The sequence below is a fragment of the Microtus pennsylvanicus genome, chromosome 1 (assembly GCF_037038515.1).
Source record: "Microtus pennsylvanicus isolate mMicPen1 chromosome 1, mMicPen1.hap1, whole genome shotgun sequence".
NCBI lineage: Eukaryota > Metazoa > Chordata > Mammalia > Rodentia > Cricetidae > Microtus > Microtus pennsylvanicus.
Window position 1 is genome coordinate 82574778 of NC_134579.1, and position 22594 is coordinate 82597371.

A 22594-nucleotide genomic window follows, 5' to 3' on the forward strand; every position below is an offset into this window, starting at 1 on the left:
GGTCTACATAGCAAGTTCCAGACAGCCAGAGCTACATAAGAGACCCTGACTCAAGAAAATAAAGAAAGAAAAGAAAAGAAGCTTGTGATATTGGTGTGGGACAATTCTGTATTCTGTCAATTATGTTTTAAATAAACGCTGATTCGCCAGTAGACAGGCAGGAAGTATAGGCGGGACAACCAGACAGGAAATAGAGGCAGGACAATGAGAACAGGAGATTTCTGGGAAGCAGGAAGCTCCCTTCACAGTCCTGTCCAGACACTGAAGAAGCAGAATGTGACCTACCCACTGAAAAAGGTACTGAGCCATGTGACTAACATAGATAAGAATAATGGGTTAATATAAGATAGAAGAGCTAATATGAAGCCTAAGCTAATGGGCCAATCAGTTTATAACTTATGTAGAACTCTGCGTGGTTTTTCTTTGGGCCATAACAACTGCGGGAACTGGGCAGGACAGAAACCCCAACAAGCAAGCCCTCATGTTACATGATATCATGCTCAGTTTTACTCCAGGTTTTAAAATTTTGACTGTCAGAAAGGAAAACCTTTATTTACCAGTCAGTAGGAGACCCTGTCTCTCAAAAAAAATAAGGTAGATGGCTCCTATGACAGCTAAGGTTGTCTGTCTTCTGGTCTCCACATATAGGTACACCTGCACACACACACACACACACACGGGGGGGGGGAGAAGGAGAGAGAAACAAATATTAAAGAAAGAAAAAGAGGCTTAGATAAGGACAGGTGGCCCCACAAAGACATGTAGAGATCATCATTGCAATGGCTTCCCAGGAACCTTGGATTAGAGCTGAAGACACAGGAGAGATGTGTGCTTTTTCTATTGTTCACTATTTATGGTACTAAGTGGCCAGTGTGAGAGAAGAGGGATCAGGAAAACACCCAGGTCGTGACTTTGAGAGCTGAATGGATGATGAAGATACTGGCAGCTGTCTTAAGGAATGGCTTCCTGGGTAAGAGCATTTGCTGCTCAAGCATGAGGGTCCAAGTTTGAATCTTTAGCATACAGGTAAAAAAATGCGCATGGCAACACATACACCTGCAACCCTAATGCTGTTGGGATGGAGAAAGGAGGATCTCTGGGGCTTGCTTAGCTCTAGGTTCAGTAATAAACCCTGTCTCAAGGGAATAAGGCAGTGAGTATAGAACAGTGTCCTCCTCTGAACTCCTTATGTCCTTGTACACACACACACACAAACATGCACATATACCACAAACATCTGGCTTCTTTATGCACCCATATATACATACATATATGCCATATACATACTACAGGTAGATACACACACACACCAGATAAGGATGGACACAGGAAGAAATAAGATGGTTTGGGTGGGCAGAGCCTCATCCCACCCTCATAAGGCTGAATGCTTCTCTGCCCTATATTTTTTGTACCACCATGTCACCTATACCTCTGCTCATGTCCCAGGGGAGAAGGATGTGGAGAGACCCTGATCCCTCAGGGCCCAGAACTACATTCTCGTCTTGGCACTGTTCTAATTTCTTCTGGTCTCTGTGTCCCCCTTGTACAAATGAAGGGCGTGGACATACAAATGACAGACTGTCCTAGTTTTATTTCTGTCCCTGTGATGAAAACACCCCAACAGAAAATAACTTAGGGGGAAGGGTTCGTTTTAGCTCACAGCTCCAGATCAGAGTCACAGTGACGTCACATCCACAGTCGAGAGCAGAGGGGAATGAGTGCATGTTTTGTTTGCTTGCTTGCTCGCTGCTGGCACCATTTCTTCACTCTTAAACAGACCCATGGGAATGGTGCCACCTGTAGTAGGCGGGTCTTCCCACACCAGTTAACATTGCTTGTTTTCAGACAAGGTTTCATGAGTAGTTCTGATTGTCCTAGAATTAGCTCTGTAGTTAGTTCCAGGCTGGCCTGATCCGATTGCCTCTGCCTCCTAAGTGCTGTGTGTGTGTGTGTGTGTGTGTGTGTGTGTGTGTGTGTGGTACCTGTGGAAGCCAGAAGGGGGCATTAGATCAGAGCCACTGTAGCTGTTGTTATAGGCAACTGGGAGTGTAAGTGCTGCAATTTGAATTCAGTCATCTCTCCAGCCCCATCAACTAACTCAATTGAGCCAATTCCTCCACAGACATGTCCACAGACAAACCCAGTATAGTCTCTCTGAGACTGTCTTCCCAGGCGACTCTAGGCTGACAATACAGCTAGCCCTCCTTAGTTTACTAGACATTGTCAAACAGCACTGTGATAGGTAGTATTAGCTATCAGCTTCAGAATCATCTGGGATGTGGGCCTCTGAACATGCCTGGAGGGGATTATCTTTTTTAAAAATTAATTTTTTTTTACTGTTTAAGGATTTCATACATGTATACAGTGTATTTTGATCAAGTGCACTCCCCAATCCCTTCCCTCCAATTCCTCCCCTAACCTCACCACTATTCTCCCCAATTTAATGTCCCCTCACCCAGTCAACTTACTGCTGCTGCCAGTGTGTTCATGGGTATGTGACCATCTACCAGACCATGGGCAGCCTTTAGGGTGCACCACTGAAGAAAACCCCACACTGAGCTGATACACTATTAGCAACTGATGGTTTCATGAGCCCTCCACAATCCATGCTGGGACTTTGGCTGGCTTCATCTTATGTGGGTCTTGTTCCATGGTGAGCTCATGTGTGCAATGACTTTATCATGTCAGGCACTACTTTGTTGTAAATAGACATTAATTCTTGTCCTTATAATCAGTGTTTCTGCTCCCCCTTCTGAGGAGTCCCTGAGCCCCAGAGGGAGGGAGTGTGATACAGATGGATTATTTTAGTTGGGTTACTTGAGGGGGGAAGAACCATCTTAACTGTGGGTGGGACTGTCCCCAGATGCTAGACTGTATAGGTGGAGAGAGCCTGAGCACTATCTCTATTGCTCCCCTTTCCAGAGTATGGCTACTTTAAGCCCCTGCCTTGACAGCCCTGCCGTGATGCAATGTGCTCTTGAACTGTGAGCCAAATGAGGCCCTCTCTTTCTTACGCGGTGTTTGCCAGACTATTTTTTTTTATCACAACAAGAGGAAATGAATCCGAGACAGGCACCTAGGTGTCTGATGCTGGAGGAAGGAGGACTACCAGCTGTGGGTCCTATCCTGAACCGCATCCTTCTGGAATGACCCATATACATTGATGGCTAAGGTGGTGATACTGTGACTTGGATGTGGTTCATGTCCACAGGGATCATATATTAAAATTTGGTCCCCAGGGTGGCACTTTTGGGTGGTGGTTGAGCCTTTAAAAAGTGGGGTCTGCCATATCTATCACCATGCACCAAATTCAAGTCCAAATGGATCAAAGATCTCAACATAAAGCCAGCCACACTGGACCTTATAGAAGAGAAAGTGGGGAATACACTTGAACGCATTGGCACAGGAGACCACTTCCTAAATATAACCCCAGCAGCACAGATCCTGAGAGAAACAATTAATAAATGACCTCCTGAAACTGAAAAGCTTCTGTAAAGCAAAGGACACGATCAGCAAGACAAAATGACAGCCTACAGAATGGGAAAAGATCTTCACTAACCCCACATCAGACAGAGGTCTGATCTCCAAAATATACAAAGAACTCAAGAAATTGGGCACCAAAAGATCTCATAATCCAATAAAAAAATGGAGTACAGACCTAAACAGAGAACTCTCAACAGAGGAATCTAAAATGGCTGAAATACACTTAAGGAAATATTCAACATCCTTCGTCACCAGAGAAATGCAAATTAAAACAACTCCAAGATTCCATCTTACACCTGTAAAAATGGCCAAGATCAAAAACACTGATGACAACTTATGCTGGAGAGGTTGTGGGGAAAAGGGAACACTTCTGCATTGCTGGTGGGAATGCAAGCTGGTGTAACCCCTTTGGATGTCAGTGTGGCGATTTCTCAGAAAATTAGGAAACAACCTTCCTCAAGACCCAGAAATACCACTTTTGGGTATATATCCAAAGGATGCTCAATCATGCTACAAGGACATGTGCTCAACTATGTTCATAGATGCTTTGTTTGTCATAGCCAGAACTTGGAAACAACCTAAATGCCTCTCGACCGAAGAATGGATAAGGAAAATGTGGTACATTTACAAAATGGAGTACTACACAGCAGAAAAAAGTAACAACATCTTGAATTTTGCAGGAAAATGTATGGAACTAGAAAACATTATTTTGAGTGAGGTAACCCAGACACAGAAAGACAATTATCACATGTACTCGCTCATAGGTGGTTTTTAAGAATAAATCAAAGAAAACCAGCCTACAAACCACAATCCCAGAGAACTTAGACAACAATGCAGACACTAAGATAGACTGACATAAATCTAATCTAATGGGAAGTAGAAAAAGACAAGATCTCCTGAGTAAATTGGGAGCATGGGGACCTTGGGGAAGGGTTGTAGGGGGGAGGGGAGTGGCATGGAGGGGAGCAGAGAAAAATGTAGAGCTCAATAAAAAATTTTTTTAAAAAAGTGGTTTCTGTTCCAAGCACTAGGGAGGCAGAGCCAGGAAGATCTTTGTGAGTTAGAGACCAGTTTTATCTACATAGTGAGGGACAAGCCAGTTAAGAATACACAGTGAGGTCCTGTCTCAATATATCTATATCTATATCTATATCTATATCTATATCTATATCTAGCCTTAGTGGGAGGTCATTGAGACAGTTGGGAATGTTCCTGATGAAGGGACCATGGAACCCCAGGCTCTCTGGCTCCAACTCTGTGTGTGTGAGAGAGAGTGTAGTGCATGTGTGTGTGTGTGTGCACACGTGTGTGTGTATGTGTGCACTTGTGTGTGTGGAAGTCAGAGGACAATCTGGGATGTAGAGCCTCGGGAGCTTCACTTGGTTATTTTTTGAGGCCGCATCTCTTGGTGGCCAAAGCTCAACAAGGAGCCTAGGTTGGCCAGGGAGACTTGGGGTCCATCTGTCTCCACCTCCCTAAAGCTCCAATGCTGGGATAGTCTCAGCAGCTTCCTCCCCAATGCCACGGTGCCATGGCCCATGTGTGAAGGTCAGAGGGCAACTGGTGGGAGTTGGTGCTCTCCTTGCACTTTGTAGATTCTGGAGATTGACCCCTAGTCATCAGACTGAGGGTAAGAGCCTTTACCTGATGAGCCATATATTAAGTGTGTGTGTGTGGTTTGCCATTGTACATGTGTAGAGACCAGAGGACCACTTGCAGGAGTTAGTTCTCTTTTTCTGCCGGGTGGGTCCTGGGGATAAAACTCAGGTCATCAGACTTGGCAGGAAGTGCCTCACCCACTGAACCATCTCCCTAGCTCAGACCCTGCTTTATTTATTTATTCCTCTAATGTGGGTTCTGGGAATCAAACTCAGGTCCTTATGCTTGTAAGGCAACTACTTTACTGATCGTGACCCCCGCTGACTTCCAATTTTGATATGCAATCTTTTCTTCCCACACAGGTCCTGGTAAGATTGACATCACAACTTTCTTCAGTCTAAATATGAGTACTCGCCAACAGAGGTCTGTGTGCTAACAGCTTGATCCTCAAGGTGCGCTATTTGGTGATAGACCCTTTAGCAGCAGGGGCTACTGGGAGGTCTTTAGGTCACTGTGGGGCTGCTCTAGGAAGGGATTGTGTGACTTTCCCTGAGTTGCTCTTTCTGCTTTCCACTCATTCATGAGACTAGTGGTTTGTTTGTACTTCTAGCAAGGGGGCTGCTGGATCTTAGACTGAAACCTCTAGAACCATGAGACAAAAGAAATATTTTCTGTTTATAATTCTATCTCAGGTATCTCATCACAGTCATGGGAAGCTAATAAAAGACCTCACTAGTGAACCCCAAGACCTCAGATTTTGTTTTGGTTTTGGCTGAGACTTATTTTGTTTTATTTTTTTGCGATTTTTTTAGTTCTTTGGAAATTTGTAAAATAATCATATTTATCTCCCCTTCCCCAACTCCTTCCAGATCCCCCTCCTTTTTCTAACCATTTACGTTGTTGTCCTTTCACCAAGCAGTATGGGGAGCAGAGAAAGTCCTGTGTGAGTCAGTGTGTGCTGTTGACAAAGGTACCGCCATGTCAGGGATGGGCAGCTTCAGCTTCAGAGGGATGGCAAGGCCTTTCTTGGGGGAACTAGGTAGGAATATTAACAGCACGTACAAAAATGGCCATCATAGCTTTCTCCCGATGTTTATGGGCTGAAGACTGCTCCCCTACAGCGACTGCTCCTATCGAGATTAGCTAATTCTGTCTCCCTGATCAGCTGTATACCATAAGCCCTGTGTCCTTATGTGTCTGTGTATAACCACCCTGCCCCCTGGACAGCTGTATGTCACAATCACCTTTCTGTATATAACAAACGTGCTGAGATGGGGGATGGGTGCTGTGGTTTCTTCTCCCAAGAGGCCAGAATGCTCCATCCCAACTTTTCTGCTCCCTACGGGTAGCTGGTAAATTCTGGGCAAGTGAGAGATGCTGTCTCAGAAAACAGCATAGATACCATCCAAGTACCGATAGCCGAGGTTGTCCTCTGCTTACATGCACACATAAGCACATGCACACACATACACATATGTACAGAAAAACATATGCTTTAACAAACCTGAGCACTTCCCTTTATAGCGAACCTTAACTCAGATATTTTGTTATATTAATGGAAAATGGATTAATACATCAGATAAACACCATCAGACAAATAACTCCCTGGGGGACTCAACAGTGACATTTTTCTTAAGTAGCATTCTGGGCCTGTCATGAGGACCAGTGTTAAGACCCCAGCTCCAGCCAAGCTCAGGCGGACTCTGTGAAATAACGGCCCACAAGTGCCTAGTAAAACATGGCACTGAACGAAGTGTACTTGCTGCCAGCGTGGTCATTAGCTCCTACCCATCTCAGCCTCCTGATACCTGCCTGATCATCCTCCATTGCTGAGAAGAAATCTGGATTCTCGGGTCTCCAGGGTCCGCGGCTACCCTTAGTGGCAGAAGCTGCATCTCCAGAGTCCAAGGGCTGGGCACATGACTTGGGCTCAGAGCCTGTAGAGAAAGGGGGATGGCAGGGTCAGGATTAAATCAGAAGGACTGAGGAAGCTCGAATTCTGTAGCTGTCACCGTTTGCCCTGGACAACAGTGTGGTGGTTAATATCGACTGTCAACTTGACAGGACCTAGAACAACCTGGAAGACAAGCTTCTAGGAATGCCTGTGAGAGGTGATCTTAATTACATTAACCGAGACAGGAAGAGCTGCCCACTCTGGGTGGCACCATTCAACAGGTTGCGGCTCCGGACTAACAAGAAGGAGAAAGTGAGCCACGCGCCAGCATTCACTGCTCTTTGCTTCCTGACTGCAGCTGCAATGTGACAAGCTGCCTCAAGCTCCTGTCAATGTGCCTTCTCCATCATGATGGACCGCACCCTGGAACTCTGAGCCAGAGTGAACCCTTCTTTTCTTAAGGTGCTGTTGCCTGGCATTTTCTCATAGCAGAGAGACAAGTAATGAAGTAAGTGGAGATGTAAGGAAGAGTTGAAGTGGAGATCTTAAATGACTTTGAAGTCAAAGTACCACGTCTTTCCTAACCTTTGCCTGTGGCAGACATTACTAGTCAACCATAGATGCAGTTCTTTCCTGATGAACTACTTGTTCCCAGGAACCTGAGTGGATGCATGATGAAATTGGCTCTGGCAAAAAGTCCTCATTGGATAGATGGCATCAGGTTGAGCACTAAGTCCAGTGTCGCAGACTGAGCCCTCATCCTGCTGTTATGTTCCGAGCCATGATCTTGGTGTTATACACTGTGCCTCACCCTCCTGTCATAGTGTCATAGACCGAGCCTAATCTTGGTGTCATGGTCCAAGCCTTACCCTCTTGTCATAGGTTGTCCCCTAGTCCCGGTATCATAGACTGATGTGGGATTCCCCTCCGTATGCCGTGACTATGTTTTATTACCATTGGTTAATAAAGAAGCTGCTTCGGTCTATGGCAGGGCAGAATATAGCCAGGCCAGAAGAGATATAGACAGATAGTAGGAGGGGTCAAGGAGACAGATGCTGGAACTTTACCAGTAGGTCACAGCCCCATGATGATACACAGATTAATAGAAATGGCTTAATTTTAAGGTATAAGAGCTAGCCAATAAGAAGCCTGAACTAATAGGCCAAATAATGTTGTAATTAATATAGTTTCTGTGTGATTATTCAGGTCTGGGCTGCCAGGAAACGAACGAGCAGTCTCCGCTTACAATAGACCAAGACTCATCTTAGTTTCGTATGCTAATCCCTCATCTTGCTGTCATATGCTGAACCATGGTCTTGGGGTCACAGATGTACCTGGTATCACAGACGATATCAGTTTCCTTTTCTGATGCGGTGGGGAAAACCCCGACAAAGAACCTTAAGGGAAAAGTGTACACTTTATGTCACTGTTCAAGCCTCACCAAGTCAGCAAAGCCAGAAGCACAGAGCAGTGGACGCTTGTGCTTAGCTTACGTTCTACATTTATATAGTCCCCTAAGCCCAGGAGATGGTGCTGCCTACTCTTAGGCTGGCTCTTCCTGCATCAGTTAATCCGACCAAGATAATTCCTCATAGGTGTGCCCAGATACCCACTTCCCAGGTGACTACAGATTCTGTCAGTTAGTATTAACTACCTATCAAACAGGTTAAGTCCCATCCTGGTGTCAAAGACTAAGCCACGATCTTGGCCTCATATGGCATGTCTCATTCTGTTGTCAGGTTTAGCACTGACTCAAAATGTCACAGACTGAGTCCCCATCCTGGGATCATATACTGAGCCATTGTCTTGGTGTCGCAAGAACAAGATCTATCCTGGTCTCATAGACAGAGCCATGGTCACGGTCATACAACATCCTGTTCTCAGGTTAGGTGCCGGTCTCGGTGTCATAGACTGAGCCCTGGATGTATAAGTAGGTGGGTGAATGTGGCGTATGGGTTGTTGGTTGAATAGATGGAGAGATGATTAGAAGAGTGGATGGGAGGTTGGGGAGGATGCGAGTGGATTTTTAGCTGGTTAGACTGTAGGTTTGACTGGCTGGTTAGTCAGAAGATGCATAGGTACATGAGTGAATGATTGACTGGATAGCAGAGACTTGACTGGCTGCCTGAGTGGTTATATAGTTAGACGGCTGGTTGTACAGAAGAAAGAAAGAATGAATAGATGGATGTAAGGGTTACTGGAGGGATGAATTGAAGGAAGGATGGAAAGATGGATAGAAGGACAGTTAGCTAGCACACTGGCTAGATGCCAGGCCGGTGGTTGTGGGGATGGCTGCATGAAGAATGTTTGGATAGATGGATGGATGAGTGGATGGATTAGCTAGACGGAGAAATGATGGGCTGGTGAGTGGATATGTATTCAGGACATGGCAATGAGAAGGGCTGGGAGGGCTATGGATGGAAGTGGGCAGAACTGAGGCCGAGAGGCCAGGCAGAAAGGGACAGAGGTCAGGCACAGAGCACTGTTTTCACGGACTGTGGAACGAGCAAATACAGTATGACCAGAGGGTTCTGGAGCAGCTGAGGGGCGAGGGCAGAGAGTCCCTCTGTCCTGGGGGGGCCACAGCAGGTCTCAGTCGTGTCTCAAGCTTTGCCTCATTGTTCCCTGGGAGATCCTATGAGGGACCCAGACAATCAGTTATAGGATTTTAAAGAGGCACAGAAAAGCCCTTCAGCCCTTCTTGGTGCTGGGATAAGAGCCCTTGCTGCCTGAGTTTGAGGATCAGACTTCAAATTTCCAGCATCTATGTAAAAAGCTAGCCGTGAGTGCTTGTATTCCTATTGCTCTGAGGGCAGAGGGCATAGGTGGACAGAGGCCTGTGCACATATTTATTTCTCTCTCTCTCTCTCTCTCTCTCTCTTTCTCTCCACACACACACACACACACACACACACACACACACACACACACACACACACTGAGTCCCCCCTTGCACTTTAGGACTAAAGGCCGGAGAAACAGGGTAAAGGGTCACAGTGGCTGACATAACTGGAGGAGGCATGGCCCGAGCAGGGAAGGGACTGAAGCCCCTGGCTTTTCTCTAACGTGCAGCCTCTCAGCCTAGGTTCAGGCTCAGGGCAGCAGCATCCTCCCCCACCAGCCCCTGTGGCCTCAGCCATAAAAGGGTGTAACAGTCACTGTCAGCGCTTACAGTTCACTCCCCCACCTGCCAGCCTACAAATCATAATCTCAACCTGCTTGAACCCAAAAGACGGGGTGAGCTGGACAGCTAGGAACGAGGACCCAGGCTACACGGAGGGCATCTTAGTGATCCGTGCCCTGTGCACCAGTTCTCCCAGGTTGCCACTATAAATGGATTTAGTGCCCTCCCCAGGTTCCAGGGCCGCCTACATGGGCAGCTCTGCTTCGTGATAAGAACCCATCACAAAGGCAGCCCCAGAACCGAACCGGTTTCAGATTTCATCTCCTCTGATACATACTTGCTGTGTGAGCCTGAGCAAGTCGCTCAGGCTCTCAGAGCCCAACTTCAGTGGCGGTCAATCATGGGCAATAACTTCCCTCTCAATGACTATTTTTTGATTGCACCCCTTCCCTGGCCACCCCCTCTCTCCAGTCCCAGTCACAGAATCAGGGTGCCCTGGTTCCCCCTTCTGCTTTCCAGCCTCAGCACAGTGCCTGACACTTGACAAGTCTTCAAAGAGAGCGTGCGAATTGGATGAGCTGGTGTACCCTCGTGCATCCCATCCCCTGCGGCGTGAACACCCTGAACAAGGATTTGCTTACTGAAGTTAGCCAGAGCGGCCAGGAGAGGTGGAGGTCTAAGCAGGGAGCAGTTATGCGTAGGTGGAGGCATGGAAGGCCAGAAAACCAAGGGTGCCAGGGGAGCATGACCATTTCCTACCAATGGTGCCCCCACCCTCTGTGGCCCAGAAACCATTTGATTATCTTTCAGCGTAGCTCAGTGGGTAGGGCTCTGGCCTGGCATCTCCACCCCCAGCATTAGACACCACTGGTGGAGTCAACATGTCTTCACTCGGGCAGTAAAGGCAGAACGATCGGAATCCAAGGTCATCCTTGACGAGCAGCGAATCTGAGGCCAGCCTGGGTTGCATGAGATGCTGTCTCAAAGGGTCGGAAGGGAGGGAGGGAGAGAGAAAGCAGAAAAGGATGTCTTCATAAGGACTGCTCATGCAAGTCACAGGTGATGTAATACAAACACCTAATCCCTACATCGTTAAACCAAGGCCCTGGTTATCCTAGAATGAACTAGAACACCCCCCCTTCTCTTTCTATGTGTGCTCAAATAAGAGTGCATGCCTGACGGAGGTACATGCTCTAGAATCGAAAATCTCCTCCTTTTCTCTTTTCTTTCTTGAGACATAATCTCGCGGAGTCCCTGCTGGCCTTGAATTCAACTGTGTAGACATGGACGGTCTTAAACTCTTGATCCTCCTGCTTCTACCTCCCAAGTGCTGGGATGACCACCATACACCAGCATGCTAGGGATGGAACCCAGGGCTTCATACAAGCTGGGCAAGCACCCTGCAAACCGAGCTACACCCCTAGTCCCCTTAAGTACCCCATTTAAAACGGATGCCTCGCTGATTCACTTGTCCTATCACGGATCTAGGAACCAATGGCGCTAGGTACCCACATTGTCACTAAGCTGCCCCAAGAGAGCTCATCAGTTGGTGATATGGTGGCTTTTCCTGTTGCTAATTTCTCCCAGAGCCTTGAGGAGTCGTTTTCTCTAAGAAAAGAGGGAGCCCCAATATTAATGAAGGTCCTCGATGCGCTGGGCAAATTTGGGGCTCATGGTCTCTGAGACCGACTTGGGCAAAGCCTGTACACCGACTAAGAAAAAGCTCCCGTGAGGGCCGAGGTAAGCCAGTGGTTTAGGGGTCTCTGCCAGGGTGACGGTTCGCTACTTGCCCCCTTACCTCGCTTAAAGGCCCATCTCTTCAGCCACAGCTTGGAGAGAGCCGGCCAGGAGTGGTTGAGCGCAGAGTCAGCCATGGGTACCTCATGCATGCGAGTAGAGTGTCCAGCTCGCCCTGAGGGAGCTGAAGCTTCGGCTAGGGATCCCTGCCAGAGCCCGGCTGCCAGCAACAGGGGCGGAGACTGCCGCCAAGGCCTGCCAGAGACATCAGCTGATGGGAGCCTGGGCTGGAGGAGGAGAGCTGGGCTCTGCAGCAGTGAAGAGGGGCAGATCCTGGGGCTAAGGCCAGCCCAGAGCCAGGGGGCCACTTACCCTGACCGCACAAGACATTGCCGAGGGAAAGTAAGCGTAGCCTGCATCCTGAGAGCTGGGCCATGTCTGTATGTCTCTGTGTGCTTCTGTGCTCACGTGCAATTTATTGTGTTTGACTGGGAAGTTATTTATTTACATAGATAATATGAATATTCTCTATTTCATAGAGAATGTGCACACACACACATGCACACGTATATCTTCGGTTTTGTGATTATCTGTTTAAATGTGAGTCTTGTATGTGGTGTACATGTGTACAAATTTGTGTACTTGACCTTTGTGCACTCAAAGCTCAGAGGTCAACTCCCATCATCCCTGAAGAGCAATGTTCATGCTATTTTTGAGACAGCGTTTCTGACCTGGTGCCCTCCAGTTATACACTGACTGGCTAGTGTGTCCTAGGGGTCTGCCTGTCTCTGACTCCCCAGAGCTGGCATTATAAGTGCTGCACACCACAATGCTCGGCTCTCTTTGTGTGGGCTCTGGGGCTTGAACTCAAGCCCTCATGCTTGTAAAGGCAGCACTTTCCCCGCCGAATCAGCTCTCTAGCTTTCGATATATATTTAATGTGCTAAGCTTTGAAACAAACTGCATTTTTTCCTAGTTAACTCACAGATGAAAAGATCACATAGGTGGTTTAAGGAAGGCAGTAACACCAACGCCTTCCCTGTGCCACACTCAGTGTGCCTCCTTGAACTCCTGGGCGTCAGAACTGTGATTTGGAGGCTGTGGGGCTTTGCTGGGGTTTTATGCTTCCACTGCTGGGGATGTCTTCGTGCACTTAGTTACCACACACGAAATATTAAAAAAAAATGGCAGAGTTGAAACTAGAAAAAACCAGTTGGCTTTCGTGACTCGTGTCCTTCCTCATCATCTAAGAGCTCCCTTCATTCTGAGGGCTTTGCTGTGCCCACACTTACAGTGTGCATTAGAGGATCTGCGTATGATGGAGAACAGGAGGTTTTTGTTGTTGCTGTTCATTTGTTTTCTGTTTTTATTTTACATAAGATTTTGAGTGACCCAGATTGACCTGGAATTCACTGTGTTAGTGAGGATGACCTTGAACTCCTGACCTTCTCGAGACAAGAGGACTGCACCACCGTGGCATATGCTATGCTATGGACAGATCCTGAGGCCTCTTTTATGCAAGGCAAGTTCCCTACCACCAACAGAGCCACATACTGGCCCTCCTGTCTCCTGCTTCTATTGCCTCACAACTGGAATGACAGGTGTGCACTGCCATGCCTGGAGTGAGTGTGAATCCTGCGTTTCAGCTTGTGTATATAGGTGGACCCACATCTCACCATCATGGAGGAGCCACGAGTACACACTGGGACTCTCAGCATTCAGGGCAGGGAGGCAGGATCATCAAAAGTTTGAGGCTAACCTGGACTAAAACTTTTATTCAGCTGAGAAGAATGAGATTAGAACATTCACAGGACAGTGGGTGGCACACTGAAGATGACTATGTTGACATGCGGCAGACTCTGGGAGAGAAATGTTGCGCTTTTTCTTTCACACGTGCAGTCTAGAGTTAAATATATACTTGTGCATACATGTATGTAGGCCATGAAAATACAAAGAGAAGCTACACAGAGTTTAAGGCCAGCCTGCGTTACATGACAGAGACAGAGAGAGAGAGGGAGAGAGAGTGTGATAGTATGGGAGAGAATGAAGTCTAAAGCAAGAGAGTGGAGGAAATCAATAGTTATTTGCATATGTCTGCATGTAAATATCATAGAAGCAGAAGTGGGGACTGTTTGGAGGGAGGTAGCATCAAACAAGAGAAGAGAGTGGATTGGGAGGGCATGGAGATACAAATAGAGTAAAATATAACATATGTGTTGGAAAAGTTTACAGTGCACTTCACTTCCTTGTATGAGAACAACAACAACAACAACAACAACAAAATAGAATAGGTAATTTTGAAAGACTTTGCTTTCAAACTCATGTCCAGAAAGCTTGCTCTTGGCCACGCAGGTGCTGCCCCCTGGCGGTAGAAGCCCCACGTTTGCCCTGGTTCTTCTGACCGATCCCCAAAGCCCTAGTTCAGGACACTCTCAGGAGCCTACATTAGGTCGAACTCGTCTCATACAGCACCCCCTCACCCATAATAAAACTATGAACACCCTACCAAACTTAGGGAATACGGCACTGAAAGCAAATACCATAACGGTGTGGGGTATACGATTTCCCACCACCGTATTTGTAAATCTGCTACTATTTTCTCGTTCCCCATCCCGAGTCCAAACCAGGGACGTTTCTAGACTCCTCCCTCACTCTCCAGTGCCTGAACGGTTCCCAAGGTCTCTCCCTGGTCTTCTCTGTGTCCTATGTGAGTGACCACCATCTTCTCTCCCTGGGAAGGGAAGTAGAGGGAGGAGAGGTAAGCTCTGGAAGAGGAAAGGAAGGAGGGAGGGCTATGGAAGGAAGAGTTACGGAAGAAGGAAATTGAAAGGAGCCGGGAGAGAAGGGTCCAAGGTATCCCCGCAGCTGGCGGGACTGTGGTCCACACATTGCGTGTGTGATGGCTTGTTTATCAACAGCAAACAGGTTGGAAGAAACTTTGTAAGACACACATTCACCTTAAACGAGGATGCAACACAGGCTGGCAAGTCTGTTTACAGCTGTGTTTGTTATCTGAGTCAGTTGGAGTGGGTGACTTAACACCTCCCCGCACTTCCCTTTTTTGTCCCCCTCCCCTCCAGACAGGGCTTTCTCTGTGTAGCCCTGGCTGTTCTAGAACTCGCTCTGTAGACCAGGCTGGCCTTGAACTAAGAGAGCCACCTGCCTCTACCTCCGAGTGCTGAAATTAAAGGTGTGCCCCACCACTATCCAGGGGACTTAATCCCCTCTAAAATCTAAAATTTAACAATATTTCCGTAAAGTATTTCTCATTCCTTCCCTGTGTGGTGCTTTCTGTGCAGTTCAGTAAGTACAGAGTGAAGCACTTTGTTAGGGACGCACATAGACATAGGGACAGAGTCAAAAGACAGCGTTCAGTCAGGCGCTGGTTTAGACGCATACAAGGAAGAGTCAGGAGAGCTGGAAGACATAAGGGGAGAAGAGGAAGAGAATCCAAATCTGACCTCTCCATAAAATTACTCCAAAAAGAGGAGTGCTTAAATTAGTTTCTTACTTAATTCATATAATTTTAATTTCATAATTCGATGCTGATGCATTAGTGGTGGCTCTTGAGAACTGGTTCCCTTTACCCACAGGGTATCACTCCAGGCCACCAGGCATGTTCTAATGTCCTAAGTGGCTGCCTGAAACCATGGCAATACTTACCCCAAACAAACTTTTTCTTATACCTATGATAATGTTCCATTTATCAGTTAGACATAGTCAGAGATCAACAGCTTTAGTCAGCAATAAAATAGGACAATTCATGCTAAACATGGTGATACATGGCTGTCCTCTCAGTATTGGGAGACTTAGGCAGGAGGATCAGAAGTTTGAGGCCAGCCTGGGAGCATGAAAACTCTTTCAAAAAGACAAAACAAGGACTGGCAAGATGGTTCATGCCCCCAAGCCTGAGGACCCCTGGAACCCACGTAGTGGAAGGAAAGAACCGAATCCCCAAAACTGTTCCTGACCTCCACGCATGAGTTTTGCGTGGTGTGTGTGTTTTGTGTGTATGTTCATGTGCACACACTGTTCTCCCGGAGGATTTTAGCATCCTCATCAGAGAGCTTATCACCTCCCAGGACTGCAGTTCCAGAGACTCCAACTTCCTCTCCTGGCTTCCAAGGGCACTTTGTACACATGTGCTCTCACACCCTCATGGATAAAAATTAAAATAAATCTTAAAAATTTAAGCCAACGGGTTGGCTCAGCAGAAAGAGGTGCTTGCTGTCAAGTCTGACTATCTGAATCTGATCTCAGGACCCATGCGATGGAAGGAGAAAACTGATGTCTGTGGGTTGTCCTCTGTTCTCCACACACATGGATGTGTGCACACCACACATCACACCTGCTCTCCACACACATGCACGCATGTGCACACCACACATGCACACCTGCTCTCCACACACATGGATGTGTGCACACCACACATGCACACCTGCTCTCCACACACATGGATATGTGCACACCACACATCACACCTGCTCTCCACACACATGCACGCATGTGCACACCACACATGCACACCTGCTCTCCACACACATGGATGTGTGCACACCACACATCACACCTGCTCTCCACACACATGCACGCATGTGCACACCACACATCACACCTGCTCTCCACACACATGCACGCATGTGCACACCACACATGCACACCTGCTCCCCACACACATGGATGTGTGCACAACACACATGCACACCTGCTCTCCACACACATGGATATGTGCACACCACACATCACACCTGCTCTCCACACACATGCACGCATGTGCACACCACACATGCACACCTGCTCTCCACACACATGCACGCATGTGCACACCACACATGCACACCTGCTCTCCACACACATGGATGTGTGCACACCACACATGCACACCTGCTCTCCACACACATGCACGCATGTGCACACCACACATCACACCTGCTCTCCACACACATGCACGCATGTGCACACCACACATGCATACCTGCTCTCCACACACAATAATGCATGTACACACCACACATCACACCTGCTCTCCACACACATGCACGCATGTGCACACCACACATGCACACCTGCTCTCCACACACATGGATGTGTGCACACCACACATGCACACCTGCTCTCCACACACATGGATATGTGCACACCACACATGCACACCTGCTCTCCACACACATGCACGCATGTGCACACCACACATCACACCTGCTCTCCACACACATGCACGCATGTGCACACCACACATCACACCTGCTCTCCACACACATGGATGTGTGCACACCACACATGCACACCTGCTCTCCACACACATGGATGTGTGCACACCACACATGCACACCTGCTCTCCCCACACATGCACGCATGTGCACACCACACATCACACCTGCTCTCCACACACATGCACGCATGTGCACACCACACATGCACACCTGCTCTCCACACACAATAATGCATGTACACACCACACATCACACCTGCTCTCCACACACATGCACGCATGTGCACACCACACATGCACACCTGCTCTCCACACACATGGATGTGTGCACACCACACATGCACACCTGCTCTCCACACACATGGATATGTGCACACCACACATCACACCTGCTCTCCACACACATGCACGCATGTGCACACCACACATCACACCTGCTCTCCACACACATGCACGCATGTGCACACCACACATGCACACCTGCTCTCCACACACATGGATGTGTGCACACCACACATGCACACCTGCTCTCCACACACATGCACGCATGTGCACACCACACATGCACACCTGCTCTCCACACACATGGATGTGTGCACACCACACATGCACACCTGCTCTCCACACACATGGATGTGTGCACACCACACATGCACACCTGCTCTCCACACACATGCACGCATGTGCACACCACACATCACACCTGCTCTCCACACACATGCACGCATGTGCACACCACACATGCACACCTGCTCTCCACACACAATAATGCATGTGCACACCACACATCACACCTGCTCTCCACACACATGCACGCATGTGCACACCACACATGCACACCGGCTCTCCACACACAATAATGCATGTGCACACCACACATGCACACCTGCTCTCCACACACAATAACGCATGTGCACACCACACATGCACACCGGCTCTCCACACACATGCACGCATGTGCACACCACACATGCACACCTGCTCTCCACACACATGCACGCATGTGCACACCACACATCACACCTGCTCTCCACACACATGGATATGTGACACCACACATCACACCTGCTCTCCACACACAATAATGCATGTGCACACCACACATGCACACCTGCTCTCCACACACATGGATGTGTGCACACCACACATGCACACCTGCTCTCCACACACATGGATGTGTGCACACCACACATGCACACCTGCTCTCCACACACATGCATGCATGTGCACACCAAACATGCACACCTGCTCTCCACACACATGGATGTGTGCACACCACACATCACACCTGCTCTCCACACACATGCACGCATGTGCACACCACACATGCACACCTGCTCTCCACACACATGGATGTGTGCACACCACACATGCACACCTGCTCTCCACACACATGGATATGTGACACCACACATCACACCTGCTCTCCACACACAATAATGCATGTGCACACCACACATGCACACCTGCTCTCCACACACATGGATGTGTGCACACCACACATGCACACCTGCTCTCCACACACATGGATGTGTGCACACCACACATGCACACCTGCTCTCCACACACATGCATGCATGTGCACACCACACATGCACACCTGCTCTCCACACACATGGATGTGTGCACACCACACATCACACCTGCTCTCCACACACATGCACGCATGTGCACACCACACATGCACACCTGCTCTCCACACACATGGATGTGTGCACACCACACATGCACACCTGCTCTCCACACACATGGATGTGTGCACACCACACATCACACCTGTTCTCCACACACATGCACGCATGTGCACACCACACATCACACCTGCTCTCCACACACATGCACGCATGTGCACACCACACATGCACACCGGCTCTCCACACACATGGATGTGTGCACACCACACATCACACCTGCTCTCCACACACATGCACGCATGTGCACACCACACATCACACCTGCTCTCCACACACATGCACGCATGTGCACACCACACATGCACACCTGCTCTCCACGCACATAGACATAAATAAAAGAAATTTAAAAAGAAACGAATGAATGAATAAAATAAAAACTCAAACATAAAAAACAACAAAGACAAAAGCAAATGATCGCAATAGGCAGTAATTTAAAAGATACTTTGTGCTATGTAGAATCTTCAGACCTAGGCTGACAGTGGATAGAAAAAGGGTGAAAACCTCAGAGAAACAGGGACAGTAGTACTAGCTGAGGAATGGGTACACTGTGAGTCTTTTCTTTCTTTCTTTCTTTCTTTCTTTCTTTCTTTCTTTCTTTCTTCTTTCCTTTCTTTCTTTCTTTCTTTCTTTCTTTCTTTCTTTCTTTCTTTCTTTCAAGGATTTATTTCTCTTTATTTCATGTATGTGTTTTTCCCACAGGCATGTACACTACATGTGCACTGGGCATGTAGTGCCCTCAGAGGTCAAAGTGAGCTCTGGACTCTCTAGAGTTGGAGTCACAGGTGGTTGTGAGCCACCCCATGAGGGTGCTGGCAACTAAATCTTGGTCCTCTGTAAAGAGTATCAAGTGCTCTCAACCACTGAGCCATCTCTCCAGCTCCCCTGGGCTTTCTTTTGAGGTACAACACAGGAAGTGTCTGTGCCATACACATGTTTTATGGGTGGGACAGCTCAGGAAGCAAGGCTTCACCACAAGAACACAGAACAAAGGAAAAGGCGGAGTCAATAATGTTTTCTGAGCTACAATGTGCCAGGCACCAAGTTCAAAGATTTCACGTGCATGACCTCAAGACCTTTCTCTCACACAGGTGCTCAAAGAGAGAGACCACGAGTGTTCGAGTGTTCGTGCTAGGATCTGTAGTCACACAGAAGCTCGGGAGTAGGGGCGTTAGGATTCAAAGGCATACCTATGCAAAATGACACTCCAGCACTAACAACAGGACCCAGAGAGCACAAGCACATTCCTAGCTCTGTGTTAGGAGTTGAGGAGACCTGGGATGCAGAGACAGTCCAGCCCGGATACACTGAGGAGTTTGCAGTTAACTGCGTGCATTTTTATGCACGGGTATGTGGTGGTGCGTGCAGAAGTGTGCATGCATGTGGAAGCGGGAGGTTGACATTGTCTTCCACAATTGCTTTCCTTCTCGTTTTTAAATTAAATCAATTATTAATTTGTATGTACGTGTGTGTGTACATGCCATGGAGAACGTGTGGAGGTCACAGGACAACTTGCAGTTCTCTCCTCCCGATTTGTGGGATAGAACTCATGTCGCCAGGTTTAGCCTCAGGTACCTTTACCTGCTGAGCCATCTTTCCAGTCCCCACCTTACTTTTGAGACAAGCTCTCACTGAACTTGAAACTTAGAGAGCCCCCAGAGACCTGTCTTTGCCTCTGCAGCCCTGTGATATCAGGCCATCAGCACCATGCTCAACTTATTTCCCATGAGTGCAGGAGATCTGAACCCAGCTCCCCATGCTATCTCCCCAGGCTCTTCAAGAGTTATGGAGAAATTTACAGTCACAAGAACGGCGCTCAAAGGCGACAGAGCTCTCACTTTCCCTCCTTCGCAGAACCAGGGTGACTCTCTTAGAGGGTCAGTCCTGTGGTGTGACGTTCAACGTCTGCCTCCCACCAACTGACTGCCTCCATCGAAGTGGTCGGCTCTCAACCCACTTTTGCATGGCTCTGGGGGTTACTTCCTGCACCTAGAGTGCCTGCAGTCAACAGACAATACTAGGGGGTGAGGAAGCTGTAGGCCTGGATGGGGTATAAGGTACAACATGCCTCCCTACTTCAGCTCACTCAGGCAGTTGCTGTGGGAGTTTCCTCATGTGGGACCCTGAAGGAAGCCACCAGTAACCCCCAAGGTTGAAAGTCCCTGCAGAAGACCTGGAAAGATCTGCTTTTCAGCAGATGTCAGCCTTAAGTTTGCTGTGCAAGCCGGGTCCTCCTAGCCTGTGTAAGAGGAGGCTGAACGGACCCCCAGAACTAAGGCTTTGAAAGGTGGGGAGGTCGAGGTAGGGTGTGGTGGTATGCATGCATGCTTGTCATCCCAGAACTGGGGAGGTATGGGTAGGGACGCTGGGAGTTGGAGGCAAACCTGGACTACATGGCGAGACCCAGACTCAAAAGCAAAACAAACCAGAACAAGATAAAACATGAACACCTAGTGAAGGGTTGCCTAAACTTCCTCCCTCATCCCCGACCCCTGTCCCCACACAGCTCTTGCTTACAAAGGGCTTCTCCAGACTCCAGCATGGGTCTCCTGTAGATCAGGCAGCCTTTGAACTCCCTCTGAAAGTGAGGATGACCTTCAACTCCTGATCCTTCTGCCTCTGCCTCCCAAGTTATATTTGACAGGCATGCAACACTTCTCCTTGATTTATACAATGCTGGGGCTAAAACTCAGTGCTTTGCCCATGCTAAGCAAGCACCCCACCAACGAACCGATGCCCTCAGGACCGTCCAGGCTCATTTTAGGACTGCTGATCTCTGCAAAGCAAACACAAGGGACAAACAGCTGCTTTTCTCTCTCACGGTCACGACCTGGCAGGGAGTAGTCAATTTTGCTTCCTTGGGGGCTCTCAGGCCCATTACTGCTTTGTCCCAACGTGGCCATCTGTCCACCACCCCTCAAGATGTGTACTCACCCATTGGGTCTCGATTCCTGCTGAAGTAGGTGACTATCGTTGTTAACAGCTCTCGCAGCCCCCATGTCAGACAGCCAGGGTTGCCAGTGGCACATGGGCCAGGCTAACCACAGGGTGGTTCTACTTTGCCCAATTTCCTCTTTCTCAACCAACCGCTGTTTTGTCCCCAGCAGTTCTGTGCAGTGGGCAGCAGCCTCACGGGTTTGCAAGGACAGTAGTAACTAGGCAGAGGTGGGTTGTGAACATTCAGGAGTCCACCCTTGGCGCGTACCTGCTGTAGATGTCATGGGGAAGTAGAGAGGCAAGAGGGGAGGCTCAGCCCACTGAACCCCCACCCAATAGCTTCCTGTGGAGCCAACTGCTGAAGAGGAACGGGGTGCTAGGGCCTCACCCTCACCCATGGGTACACAAACAGAGACACATGCGACGTGCAAGCCACAGGTCTCCAGAGAGACACATGGGGACAGAAATGTAGGTGGGTGTGTGGAGCTATGGAGACACGAGTGAAACCGAAGGCTGTGGTGGTAAATGTCTGACAGCTATCGTTCCTTTCAGCATCTGTCCATTCTTCTAGTGTAAGCACCATTACCATGGCTGACTCCAGTTCTTCAACTAATGCACCGTTACCAGAGCTGTTAGGGTTAGACCCTGAGCCCTCGGAGTCCCCTAACAAACCAGGTACAGAAACTCAGTCAGGGCTGGGGTCACTGGGTTAAATGCTTGCCCTGCAAGCAAGAGGCCCTGGTTTCAGATGCCCTCTCCACCTGACTAAAAGCCCAGTATGCCAAGGGGCACCTGTGATAATCCCAGCACTGAGCTGGCAGACACAGGAGGATACCAGGGGCCAACCAGTCTACACTAGTAAGCTCCAGGCTCAGTGAGAAACCTTGTCTTAAAAACTAAACTGGGAATTGGGGGTG

At 48.4% G+C, this 22594-nt stretch overlaps 1 protein-coding gene across 5 annotated transcripts in view; it reads right to left on the reverse strand.

Annotated features, from left to right (window-relative positions):
• Window positions 1-21791, reverse strand: part of Arhgef18 (Rho/Rac guanine nucleotide exchange factor 18) — a 109254-nt gene extending 87463 nt beyond the window's left edge. The window contains exons 1-2 of one of the 5 annotated variants that reach the window (XM_075971204.1): window positions 21675-21791; window positions 6895-7019 (exon numbers count right to left, since the gene is read on the reverse strand). In XM_075971204.1, coding sequence (XP_075827319.1) covers window positions 6895-7019; window positions 21675-21678 — 129 coding nt within the window. In that variant the 5' untranslated portion in view covers window positions 21679-21791. Of the gene's footprint in view, window positions 1-6890; window positions 7020-11898; window positions 12069-21257; window positions 21354-21674 lie in introns of those variants that run through there. The other 4 variants (XM_075971205.1, XM_075971202.1, XM_075971206.1 and 1 more) reach the window with 4 other exon arrangements.
• Between the last annotated feature and the right edge of the window lie 803 nt (window positions 21792-22594).